General features: G+C 45.9%; 1 protein-coding gene across 2 annotated transcripts; it reads right to left on the bottom strand.

Moving 5' to 3' along the window:
• Positions 1-1,392: 1,392 nt before the first annotated feature.
• On the bottom strand, positions 1,393-12,534 carry LOC122626196 (homeotic protein spalt-major). Of its 2 annotated transcripts, none has more exons than XM_043806362.1 (4): positions 11,998-12,534; positions 3,445-7,301; positions 3,228-3,308; positions 1,393-2,984 (listed from the first exon to the last, which is right to left on the bottom strand). In XM_043806362.1, the coding sequence occupies exons 1-4, from the start codon at positions 12,146-12,148 to the stop codon at positions 2,955-2,957; spliced, it is 4,119 nt and encodes a 1,372-aa protein (XP_043662297.1). In that variant the 5' UTR covers positions 12,149-12,534; the 3' UTR covers positions 1,393-2,954. The 2 variants fall into 2 exon arrangements, with proteins under 2 accessions (XP_043662297.1, XP_043662298.1); XM_043806363.1 differs by having other exon boundaries at positions 3,232-3,308.
• Between the last annotated feature and the right edge of the window lie 715 nt (positions 12,535-13,249).

The following is a 13,249-nucleotide window of genomic DNA, read 5'->3' as shown; positions in this document are numbered from 1 at the left end:
AAATCCATTAAATTGCCCCAAATTAAACTAAACTGAAGTTAAGAAGGGTTGTGACAAAACTGCTGTAAATAAACTGTTGGAATGGGAGCGGCAATTACATGCCTCAAATTAACATCCTCGTGGAACAATAACTCAGCTCGAGCTGCAACTGCCACTGCAACTGCAACCCTCCGTCTGCAAGGGTTGCTCATATCTCGAGGTGGCTTCCTCATAACGAATGTATCTTCAAGGTGCCGGGAAATGCCGCTGACAGATACTATACTGGGCTACCTACAGCAGATCCTCGCTGCATATTCCCGCTGACAGAGTGATGGAATGAGCGGGATGATATGCAGCGACCCATGCCACGATCCCCAGTTATTCCCTCATTCCTGCGATGACAGTTTGTCAGTTGACAATCGGCAAGTTGGCATATTAACCGTGTTAATTACTCACTGACGGCATAACTCTGTCATGTATCCGGCAGATACGCAAGTGAAGCAGATGTGGCGAAGAAATTGTAATTAATAAGGTATAACAATTCAATAAACATGTAACACCAATCTCTATAAAGTTAAGACTTGTATGGTCAATGTTTATAACGGGTAAGATTTCAGCGAAGTCCTATAGTTTTTTCTAGTCACAGTTAGTTTTCGCTAATCGAATTGGAGATCTAAATTCCATTGTTTTATGACCACCTGGCCGGTGTAAAGATGTAAATGGCATTTCCAAATCGAAACCAGTTCAAACATCCATCACAGCGCCCAGTCGCACACAAAAAAGCAAATGGGCCACAGAAACCAACTGGCAGACAAACAATCCAATCCAAAAAAACAATAATAATAACCAAAGACACACTCAGAACTCAGCGGGTGTCCGTCATTAAAAAGATGACAAAGCGATGTCAACAGGAAATTTTTTGATTAACGACTAAAATGCCAGAGAGCCAAGCGATCGGGCAGCGCGATCAAGACGCGTTGAGTGGCATCGAAATGGAGACAAAAACCACCAGAAAACCGAAAATAAGTTAACCAGAAAAAAGCTAACGATCGAAAACAAAAGTCGAAACCAGGCAGCAAAAATATGTTGAAGGTAAAATATCAATTTAAAAGGCAATAAAAATATTTCATTGCTGTGGATCAGATCAGGCTCTGCTGGCCGCGTCGATACTCAGTTTCGATTTCGAATTAAAAGATTATGACGATAATAAACTTGACTAATCATTTTTATTCATTTTTATTACAACCAGCCCCAACTGTTACCACGAAAAATCTTGGAAATCGTTTTCTGGTTTATTTTTTTCCCAGAACCCCAAACGAGATGCAGAGATACGATGCTCCGAAGATGTGAAAGAAAACTCAGAGATATTAATTTTTCATAACTTAAATACATATATTTATTTGTTCTTCTCAATAGATTCACTTTTATTTGCATTTTTTTAGTTTCTGTTTTTTCGGTTTTTGTGTTTTGTTTTCGCTTCGGTTTGCGTAATAAATTATGAGACTATGCTTAATGCTTACGAACAGAGTACAGAGTGGGATACATTGGCATCCGTGTATAATTTAATTGTGGTAATCAATACATGTACGATCGCTCATAGACTTACTTATCGCTAGGGGTTAATCCTTCCTCTACTTCCAATGAAGTGAAATTATAATAGTGTGTGGGTGTGGGTGTGAGGGGGTTGTGTGTGTTTTGGGGTTTGGGGATTGGGGATTGTCCCCTCGGCTAACAACTAAATTAACTATGAATGTTAGATATCTTTTGTGGTTCTTCATCTGTGATATGGAAAGCATTTTGCTGGGGCTTCGATTGGGTTTTCCCCCACCTCCCCGCAATCGTAATTTGTATTTCGTTTTTACATTTAATATCACAATTTCTCATATATATTTTTGTTAGATTTTTATTCCATTTTTTCGCTCCTAACCCATACTCGTAAGCAAAGTGTTTGGATTTCGAAATGTGTGTGTGTGTTTGTGTGTTTTAATGATAATAAGTGTGTGTGTTTATATACGAAGTAGTATGTACAAGAAGTGGTAAAATAAATCTAATTTACGAGTAGTAGGAAACAAAAGCCTGCGCTCGGCGATCGCATCTAAATTTATAGCATGTCATATTATTGCACATTCCAAATAGATTATTAACGCGTATGCTTATGCGTGTGTCTGTGTGTGGGATTTGGTTATAATATATCATATATATTTATATATCTATGTATATATACGTATGTACACATGTCTCGCTTAGGTACCTATTTTTTTGTTTTTATATTAACATATACCTTAAGATTTGCTTTAAATTCGAATTTTGATTTTACTACGCCTTCACTGCCTACTTCAGCTGCCTCGGATTCGGATACGGATACGGATTCGGACTTGGATTTGGATTTCGATTTGGATTTCGATTTGGATTTCGATTTAGTTTAGATTCCGTTTTCAGTGTTGTGGAACATGAAACGCCATCAGTCTCTCCATACCAAGCAGCCTTTGGTTCCAGATCAGCAGATCTGATTCGGTTTCGATTTGTTTAGCTGGAACACAAATCGCTTTTGATGCATCTTTGGATACGTTTCATGATCCCTTTCTACGAGTAGTATGGGTGTACGTGTGCTCAGCCGAATTCCCCGGCTAGATCATAAAAAATTGTTTATGAATGCCTCGACCATCGATCATCGATCGGTCGTCCATTTTGCAGTTGGAAACTTTTACGCTTTTTCACTTTTCGCTCGGAACAACAATCAAGTAATATTTTTGTGGGCAAACAATTTATAAATATAAAGTTTTGTGTACACGACCGATCTTTACCGGAGTCGGGCTCCCTCTCCTCCCCTCAATTCGCTCTAAGTCTTGAGATCATTTGGTTGCGAGAATCGATTGCATCTTGACTGGGTCTGGACTGCGATCGCCGAACTTTAGCCGGGAGTCAAGTGATCTTGATCCATCTGGATCGAAATCGTGGTGGTGCAGAGTGTTTACTTATTCGCGATCTTCGTTCCACTCACTCATCTGCAAAGGGAAAGAGCAAAAAGCAACGGATTGGTTAGTAAAAGTGAAATGATGGAGGTATATCTTCAAATATGGTCATTAGGGACAGTTAAAGGGAAGTATCTATAGTGTCTCCAAAAATTATAAACTACTGATGATAATAAAAAGAAAAAGTGCCAAAAACTAAAAAGTGGATACAAGCAAACTAGGGATCGAAAGAATAGGATGGGATGGGTATTGGATATTGGATATTGGAAGACTTACATACTTTACGGCACGATTTCTGAAGGTTTCTTGCTCCATATCGCGGATTTTATGCGTTAGCATGTGTTGCTTCAGGTTGCCCTGGAAAATAAACGGAAAAAAAGAGGAAATTTCCCATCAGTTTTCTGGTTTAAATTTCGATTTAAGCGTAAGCACCGTAAGCGAACCCCCCCAAATGAATAATGAGTAAAGGCGACTAAAAGTAACCGTAGCTCACCTTGGTTGTAAAGCCGCGATCGCAGATGCTGCACTTGAAGGGCCGCTCCTTGGTGTGGCTCCTGTAGTGGATCTCCAGCGCCGAGTGGCAGTGGAATGTCTTGTAGCAGATGCCGCAGGTGGTGCTGCCGCGCACCCCGCTGAGCGCCAGCGGATTGAATGGCGCCGCCGGCATCACGGACTGGGCGATCTGGTTCATCGCATTGCACATGTTCTGGGTGGTGGCGGGCGGGAAGAGCGGCAGGTTGGGGAACATGCCGAAGGGCGGGCGGGCGCCCATCAGCGGATTGGGCGGCGGTCCTGCTCCAGGTCCGCCTTCCTGCCGCTGATCGCGTGCTTGCGGTGGCGTTTGCCGCTGGGCGGCGGCTGCTGCGGCCGCTGCTGCAGCTGCTGCGGCGGCCTTTTGCTGCGCCTCGGCTGCCTCGCGACGCAGTTGCTCCTGGTGCTGATGCAGTGCCGCCATTTGCTGGTGGTGATGGTGCTGGGCAGCTGCGGCCGCTGCCACTGCCGCCTGTTGTTGCATCAAGTGCTGATGCTGCTGCTGCAGATGGTGCTGCAGTCCGGGGGGCAGGCAGTCGATGCCCACGGTGGGCGGCAGGGGTGAGGTCAGTAGGTTGGCGGTGGCATTGGGGCCGGGACCGCTGGGGCTCCTGGGCAGGCTGGGGGGACTGCTTAGCGGCTTCTCCTTTGGCAAGGGCGATCGCGAACTGGAACTCGAGGTGGGTGCAGCGCGTGGCGTCAGGTCCAAGGCTCCCTGCGATGCCTCCGAGCGAGCGGGCGAGGAACTGGGCTTGATGACCAGGGAGGATGCATGTACGCTGGGCGAGGTGGGCGCCGAGGTGGAACCCACCGAATGGCCATGACTCGAGGCGGAGGAACGCGGCCTGACGGGATTCGTGTTGACCACACCGGTGGCATCAATTCTCAGCTTCTGCTCGAACAGCAGGGACTTGAAGTCATCGCCAGAGCGCGATCTGTCGCCCTCCTGCTCGAGATGACTATTCGAGAGGTGCTCCGAGGACACGTCATCGTCGTAGTCCTCGCCGCAGTCCATATTATCATCCATATCGCCCTGCGACGACTCCGAACCCAAGGCGCCATTGTGGGCACCATGATTCGCACCCGGAGGACCACCCGGGCCGCCGGGCAGTGCGCCGAAATGGAAGGCAGCCGCCGCGAAGGGATTCATAAAGTGGCCGGGCATCATCGATGGTGGCGGATCCCGGATCTCGGCCGCCTGGATTTGCTCCGGCGTCAGATCGGTGGGCTCACCAGTGTGCAATCGGATGTGCTGCTGCAGGACCAGGGCATTCGAGTACTTCTTGTGGCAAACGGGGCACTGGTGGAAGTTCCGCATCGGCGGCCGAATCTTGTGCACCGCCATGTGGGTCTTTAGGTTGCCCTTGGTGGTGAAGGCCCTGCCGCAGATCCTGCACTTGAACGGACGCTCGCCGGTGTGGGTGCGGTAGTGCATCTGGAGGGCACTCTTGCAGGACAACACCCGATCGCAGACCACACACTGATTGGGATCGCTGATCTTCTTGTTCTTCATCAGCTCCTTGAGCTTCATGGTCTCGCAGGTATTCGACACCTCGATGAAGTTCTCCCACGAGTTATCGTTGCTGTGCGGGCGTGGCAGCAGGGCGGCCATCTCGTGCTTGATGGGATTGAAGAACGGCGACCTGGCCATGTGGTGCGGGTGGTGATGCGGCGGTGGTGGAACTCCCGGCGGAAGTGCGCCGCCTGCGGGCGATCTTATGGGCGAGTGGTGTTCGGGGGAAAGCGTCTTGGCGGTGGTGAAGTTGAGGGGGAAACGCTCCGCAAAGAAATCCTCGCGGGGTGGCAATTGTCCCGGCGTGGGCAGGTGATCCAGGTGGGATTGGGAGCCCGGCGACGGTTGCGGATGCATCAGAGCAGCCGGCTGGATGGGCTGCACCACTGGCGGATAGCCCATGTGGCTGTGGCTGTGGCGGTGGTGATGATGCGGGGAGCGGTGCTCTGCCGAAGGAGACGGTGTCCTTCGTGGCTCAATGCGATGGTCCTCCTGTTTAAGCTGTTCTGGCTCCTCCTCCACACGCTCCTCCTTGATGCGAACTTCCAGGGGCAGTGGCTCCGGCTCGGGCTCCGAGCACTCTGCCATCTCCTGTTCATGCTCCTCGCGCTGGTCCTTCTCCTCGACGGGCTCGTGCTTAACCTGCGGCTCATCCTCGTCCAATTGCGGCGATGGCTTCCTCAGATCCGTGGGCAGGTCCTGCGGGTAGTATTGGTGCGGCGCAGCGGCTCCCAGACTTTTCAGGATCTCCATGGGCGGACGATAGAGGTTCTGGAGGCCGGGGAAGGCGGGCGGAAAGGAGGCCGGTGCAGAGCCCAATGGGGGCGGGGCGGGGGAATGGTTGGGTGAGCTATCCGTGGGCGACATTTGGTCCAGCAGCGGCGGGTGGAACTTGTCCATGTGCTCGGGAATGGGCGTGGCATTCATGGGCACATGCGGGAACTTTTGGGCATGCCGCTGGAAGTGAACCTTGAGGTTTCCCTTGGTGGTGAACCGACTGCCGCACACATTGCACTTGAAGGGCCGCTCGCCAGTGTGCGATCTTATGTGGATCTGGAGCGCCGAGTCCGAGCCAAAGACCTTGCCGCAGTACCTGCAGCGGTGCTTGAAGAACGGCTCATTGCGACCCTTGCCCTCGCCCGACTTCTCACCAAAGGCAAAGTCATCGGCCATGCTGTTGGCCAGGATTCCCTGCGATGCGGAGTCCAGCACCTCCTGGGCACGTTTCTGCAGCAGATCCAGCGAATTCGGCTCGGGCAGATCATCGTGGTTGGTGATTATGTTGGAGGCCAGATCGGAACCGAAGGGCAGTGGTGTGTTCTCCATCTCCTTCAGCTTGGCCAGCGCATCCTGTGCCGTGTCTGCCTTGTGTGTGTTCTCCAAACTCGGTCTACGATTTGGCTGCAGCTCGTGATCGTGCTCACGTCTTCTCTTCAGGGACTCGCCTGGAGAACCGGAGGACTCTCGCAGCGGAACACCCGCATTTATCAGATGCTGACGCGCCTTGGCCTCCGCCATTCGGGCCTCCGCCTTCTGGCGCAGTTCCATGTCGGCGATGCGCTCCTCCTCCTCGTAGGTATCGGTTTCCTGTTCCTGATCCTGATCCTGCTCCTGCTCCTGATCCGCATCCTCTTCGATGTCCTCATCCTGCTTGGTCTGATTGAGGGCCAGCTGCGACTGCAGCTGCTGGATCAGCTGGATCTGAAAGAGCTGCTGCTGCTGCAGATTGAAGAGGGTTTGCTGGAGGAAGGCCAACTGCTTCATGGCAGCCTCATTGTCGGCTCCATTCGAGCCATTCGCAATGGTCTTGGCCGCGAACTGGGCAATGGCCATTTGCATATTCTGGATGGCCTCCAGCGTGACCGGTGCTCCTGCTCCGCCCGGCAGAGTTCCCTCCGTGGAGGGCAACGCACTGCCGGGTGCCTCATCGGGCATCTCCACATCCACCTCGATGTCCTTCTCCTTCTCCGGCGCCCTCTCGGTGGCCGCCTCCTCGGCACTGGCCTCCGCCAGCGGTGAGCTCGGCATGGAGCCACTGGCATTGGGTTCCCGCTCCTCGGAACTCGGCTTTGTCATCGCCACTCTGTTGTTGTTATCCTCCACGGGTTCAATCTCTGATTTCACCTCGGACTTGATATCGTTCTGCTGGTGCTCTGGGGTGCTCTGCTCTGGCAAGCTCTGCTCCGGAGTGCTCTGCTCCTCGTGCTGCTCCTCCTCCGGCTCGGGACTCCGGCTGGGACTGGCCGTTGTGGTGGCCGTGGTTAGTGGCGAGCAGCCACCATTCTCCTCTTGATCGCTACCGGTGTCTGAAAACATAGCAAATTTCATTCTCAAATTATTTCAGATACTTTTTAAGTAAATTAATAACTATATTTGAATGTGTAATATTTAGCATAAGCTGTATATTTGACATTCAAGTAAAAAGTTTATATGATTTATGATTATTATTCCAACTGCGCATGCTTTGCAGTAAATTTCTCGTTGTAAATTATTAATGTAATAGTTCTAGTTAACCATTTTAATATACAAATGCTGCTTTTATATGGAATACATTTTCATATGTTTTTTCTCCGCATACCAGAGATGCTCATCGGATGCAGTTGGAGTGCAACCAAAATAGTCAGAAGCTGGTTGAGATTGCTGCCCATTTCCCGATAACTCAACTACCTGTTAACTGCCCCTCCTTACCCCCTCTTTCCCTCTTTGCACCGCCCCCCTTTCCATGTTGCATATGACTTAATCGGCGGCAATTGTTCATTGCAATGCGTTAAAGTTGCTGCTGTTGCAGTTGCTGCTGCTAGTTGCTGCTGCTGTTGCAGTTGCCGCTGCCAACTGAATGCAATTACACTTCTTGTTGAAGCATGTGTTCTCTCTCCTTTTCCCTCGTTCCCAGCTGTTTTTTGCTTTCTGCCCACAATTAGTCTCCAAGTCCATCGCTGGCAGTTGCAATTGTTGCTGTTGCTCGTGTTGCTGCTGCTGCCGCTGCTGTTGCTGTTGCTACTAATGCTGCTGCTGCTGCTGCTGTTGCTGCTGCGGCTGGCCGACTGATGCTCACTTGTTGCCAGGTGAGCTGTCCGAAGGGGAGAAAGCAGTTGACAGCCGTTTGGCCTGGTCCAGTGCCTCTGACTAATTAATCGCGGCGGGCCTAAAAAGCAAACCAAGTCAAAGATTGGTCCACCAACAGCAACATCAGCAGCACCAACAGCAACACCAAAAACTACAACAGCAACAGCATTAGCAATAGCAGCAACTTTTGCCGCACACGCACATAAAATATAATTTATGATAAGTCAGAGCCAACGAACCTGGAGCCCCACTCGCTCGTTCGATATATATAATAAAACATATTTCTGCACAAATCAAACGAGTTGGGCGAGTTTTCTGTGTGTCTGTTGTCCGTTTCTGTTTTCGTCCACAAAAGATACACAGATACACAGATGGAGCTACAGCTTCAGATGCCGATTCAGATACACGGATGGCAAGTACAAAAAAAAAGAAAGATATGCAGATAGAGCGCGCCTGGTCACTATCAGCACCATTTGCATATCGATCGCATTTATATTATTTGTATGATTACTTCTGCGAACAGAATTCATTTTAAATCGCCTTTCCTCGCCGCCTAACGTTCAATTAAAAACGCCTTTTGCCGGCCTGCAATTGCAGTTCAAAAACGAAACCGCTCGGCTGGCGGAGTTATGATTATGATTGCTGATAAGTGAAGTGTATTTTAATTAATTGAAATTAATTATAATGTTGCCATAAACCTTTCAAGCGGCGGCAAACACGCAAGCCAAAAAACGCTAAAAACGCTGAAAAAACAAAACCACTTCCAATTATGACGAACATAAAATTGTCTCGAACATGGTTAAGTCATTTTGCAATTGGTAATAAAATTGTTAAATTTACAATAACAATTAACGCAGCTTGTTTATTGTGTTGGTTTTGCCCTGTAAAGACAGGGAGATATTGCTCCTCATCTGAGGCCATTGCCTTAGCCCCCAATTTCGATCCGAATTCGAATTCGAATTCGATTTGGATGTGGATTTGGATTTGGAATTGGATTTTGGTCTTTAGTTTCGGAGGCGTGGGCGCCCAAACAAAATATCCAAACATTTAACTAAGTCTATATATATTCCGATTGTACCGCCGATCTGCCACCGAGTGTGTGTGTGAGTGTGTATTGGTGGGCCGTTTAAAGATTTATTTTTTGTCTACCAGAAACGAGCGTATTTTGTTCCACTGACAACAACTGGCCAGGTTCATTCCGCCCGTGCTGTCTGTTATTTGTATCTGCCAGATAAATAAATATGAAATTGTGAAACGAGACGAAATTATATATTTCCCATTGTTGTAGCAGCACCCAAACCGCTCCTATATAAATCCAATCGTGCAAGTTTAAAGGTGGATTAAGTCAAGCCATAAATTCGCGCCGTGTCTGTTGGCTAAATTCGAATGAATTATTTCCGCACCTCGTGCGCAACTAAATCTAATAAATCCCTCGTTTAAAAGCGATTGAAGAGTTATTTTTTTTTGTTTTTTTGTAATACTCATAATTGCTAACCCCGGTCTGTCCATCAACTCATTAAGCAATGTCAACTTTTTGGCATTTGGTGTGCTTAAATGTTTTCAACAATATTTTTGGGCTGCAAATAAATTGTGCTTTGGTTTATTTCTGCTTTCAGCACATCCATTTTTTACCCGAACTGGTAAAGTAAATTAATTGCAATACATTTATTTCTAGGAATATGAAAGTATTGGCCAACGAAGCGTTAACCATTTAAATTTATTTCTCTAATGAGTTATTCATTTTTATACGAACTTTAATTTGTTGCATGCAGTGCGTAAACATTCAAGGATTTAAAATTACTTCACTCCTTTTACTCTCAATTCATCTAATTCTGCGAAATTAGTAGTGATATGTGATTATATATAAATAATATCAGCTTATTTCTCTACAAGCCAATGACATTTTTTCTTTCTGTGTGCTGAACTCGCAATTCCCTTGGATCCGTACCTTTACCTCGACATTTTCCAGTTCATTCCTCTAGCACTGACTTTTGCATACGCCTCGACTTTAGTTCTGGGCTGACTTTCAATTATTCCATCATCATATTCAATATGCAAATCGCTGCGAACCAACCGTGAGCCCGCTGGCCTGAGGTGAAACAAATGTTCAGCCAATTGGAAAATGTAAAATACAAAAAAAAACAAAAAAAAAAGAAAGACATGCGAATAAACTACATAAAGTATACGCAAAGTGAGCTACAAAAAAAAAGGAAAAAAAACATAGAGTGTGTGGCATAATTGAATAATATATCCAAGTCCGGTCTGATCGGATTTGGCTGCCATAGGTCACAAAGGGGAAGAGCGCAGCAATTGAATTGCCCATCGGAGTTTTAGGTTTTTCATACATTTTTAATAGTAGGAACAGGACAGAAAACAACAAAAAACACAGAACGGCAAAATCGCATAAATAAAAATAATTAAATAATTAATGCCATTAAGTTATGCGAGCGCGACTTCGATTACAAAGCAAAACGACACAAATTGATGAGCATTTCCATATGCACAGAATTGGCTTTGGCTTTGCACTGACCACATTGCATGTTAAGGTATATAGTCCATATAAATCATATGGAAATAAGCGCCAGCTCACAGCGAGTCTGCTTCGATTTTCATTTTTGCAATATTAATTATTATTATTTATTATCTTATTATTTATTATCTTCCCGCACTAATGAGTTAACATTTATTAATGCGCGCAAACGTGAATAAACAGCTTATATATGTATGTGTGTACCTATATGCCATCCGCATATGATGTATATATGTGGTGTATAAATAAAAATCGCGCCAAACCAAATGATGAAAAAATATCCCCATCTTTACGCATTCAAAACCTAATGTGCTCTCACTTGTAAATATGGACGCTTTCATATGAGCAGATTAAAATAGGAAACTGAGTAAGATTTGACTTAATTTTTTGAAATGCCATAACCAATGTGTGGCTCCACTTCCCTTAGTCGTAAAATTCACTTGATTCATCAGCCTCACTAATTTCAATAAATATAATTAAGTTCGCTGGGTTGCAAATGCCCGAATATCGAAGCTTTCAAAACCAATTAAAGAAACACGCCTGCCGAGAGGCCTCCAAAAAATTAAACATAACACCGCGTCCAACTTATTTCGGTGCCTTTCCCAAAACTTATTTCCTCCATATAAAATGGTCCGAAGCCATATTTAAATCATATCGTTTTTAAGTTGCTCCATTAAAACGAAATCGATTTTTGATTTATCATAAAAAAAACAAGATCGCAAAAGGGGCGCGGGGAAATTAACCAATAGAAGCTGTTAACGTTTGAATTAAATCAAATCACAAACTGGAAATGCAAAACCGAAGAAATATGGTTTAAATGTATACATATGTCCATATAATCGAGGGGAAAAACTGGTGCATTTCTCAATTTGAATATACCATTTTTTTTTGTATTTCTTGACTTGATAAGCTATACTCTTTTGAATTTCTATTAAATTGCCTACCTACGATTTCTGCCCCTGATGGCACAATTATTTATGTTTTTTTCCAAAAATGTTCGTTTCCACTTCGGAGTCTTATCAGTCAAATGGAAAACGCTTGTTGTTAAGAAAAGTTCAGAAAACAATAATGACAAATTGGTCAACTAATCTTAAATGGTTCAGTTATGCATACAAATGGGTTTCGTTTGGAAAATGTTGTTTTAAGTTCCGCTGATGGGAAAATACTTTCTAATTTGCGGTTTTTGATTTTTCTAGAGGAATGACAAATAGGATAACAAAATATAAAAGGCAGCCGCCAAGCTTTCTTAAATATTTTCTACACGACACGTTTTCGAAATATCAAAATTTGTTGTCTATTAGAAATTTCAATTATGTCAAAGAACATTTAAGACATTCCTTTCAACAAGTTTTTTGTTTATTTCCCAGTGAATGAATATTTTCATGGTAAATGGATTTTCAGCTCACCTTTGTCGGCGCTGCGAGCGCGATCCTTCAGCTGTTTGACAATGCCATATTTCACTGTACCAAATTGTATCATTTTATTGATGGTCTCCTGGTGATTATCCTTGAAGTCACTACGCATCGCACACAGAACGTTGGACAGGTGATTTTTCATCAAGAGAACTTTTTGCTAGCACTTTTGTGTGAGTGTGTTTTTGGTTTTGGTTTTCATTAACTCAGCTTGATCATTGCACTGTGTTTTCTTTTTTCTTTTTGGTTTATTTTTGTGGGGGGAAAAGTAGCTAAATTTTAGTTACTTGTAGCACTTTTGTGTTTTGTGTTGTTTTGCCGTCGGCAGTGGGAAACGCGTATTACCGCTGGCCTTTGCGCGTGTTTAGCTAATTTATCGTGTTTAGCTGTTGGCCAAAAACTATAGCTGCCCGTTGATTGTCATCGTTAGTCGTAATTCTCGCGGCACTTGAGGGAAATATCTTGTGTAAATCGATGGAAAACTCGCCAAATAACAGAACTGAGTGCGCGTTACGCATACGCAACGTGTTACGAGTGCGGCACTGAGAGAAATCGAGTGCTCGCTGCGAACGTTCAGCAACGCGCGTCCAAACAAGAGTGACACAAACAATAACAGCCGCCACGAATAACAGCCGCCAGAAGTCGTCGGGCGCTCGGCTGCGTTCGGCTGCCTTCGTGCGCAACCGGTTTGTGTGCGAGTGTGCGGCTGTGTGTGTGTGTTATTACATCCTGACAATCACTATCACTCAGCCAACCCACCTAGTGCTCACTCACACACACACACACACACAGACACACACGCACGCTCGCTCTCCCGCTCGCATTTCATATTATTTTTCATATGCGCCTCTCGCTCGCTCTCATCATAATTTTTATTAAATTGCTGTTACTGTTACTCTTGCCGGCCCGCTCACACCCTGGTGCTTTTTTTCCTTCTACTTTCTGCCTCGGGATGCTCAGTCGCAGTCGCTGTTTTTACCTGAGAGACGTTTATGAAACTTGTTCGGCGAATTATGAGCTGCTCTCCTTCTTTCCCTCTCTCTCTCTCTCTCACTCTCTCTCTCTTGCGCTCAGGCCGTGTCGTGAATGAGAGCATAAAAAAGAAGAAGCAGCGAGACTTCCTTCCGCCTTTTGCGGCTCACCTTTGCGCCATTGTTGTTGTAGTGCCCCATCTCGCTCGCTCTCTCGATTAATAATTTATCATAATTTATGGGAGGGGGCTCCCCCCGCCAGAGGGCCCTTGGCA

Source organism: Drosophila teissieri, chromosome 2L, assembly GCF_016746235.2.
Source record: "Drosophila teissieri strain GT53w chromosome 2L, Prin_Dtei_1.1, whole genome shotgun sequence".
NCBI lineage: Eukaryota > Metazoa > Arthropoda > Insecta > Diptera > Drosophilidae > Drosophila > Drosophila teissieri.
The sequence above is the reverse complement of the archived record's forward strand: the minus strand, read 5'-3'. Positions and strand labels throughout refer to the sequence as shown.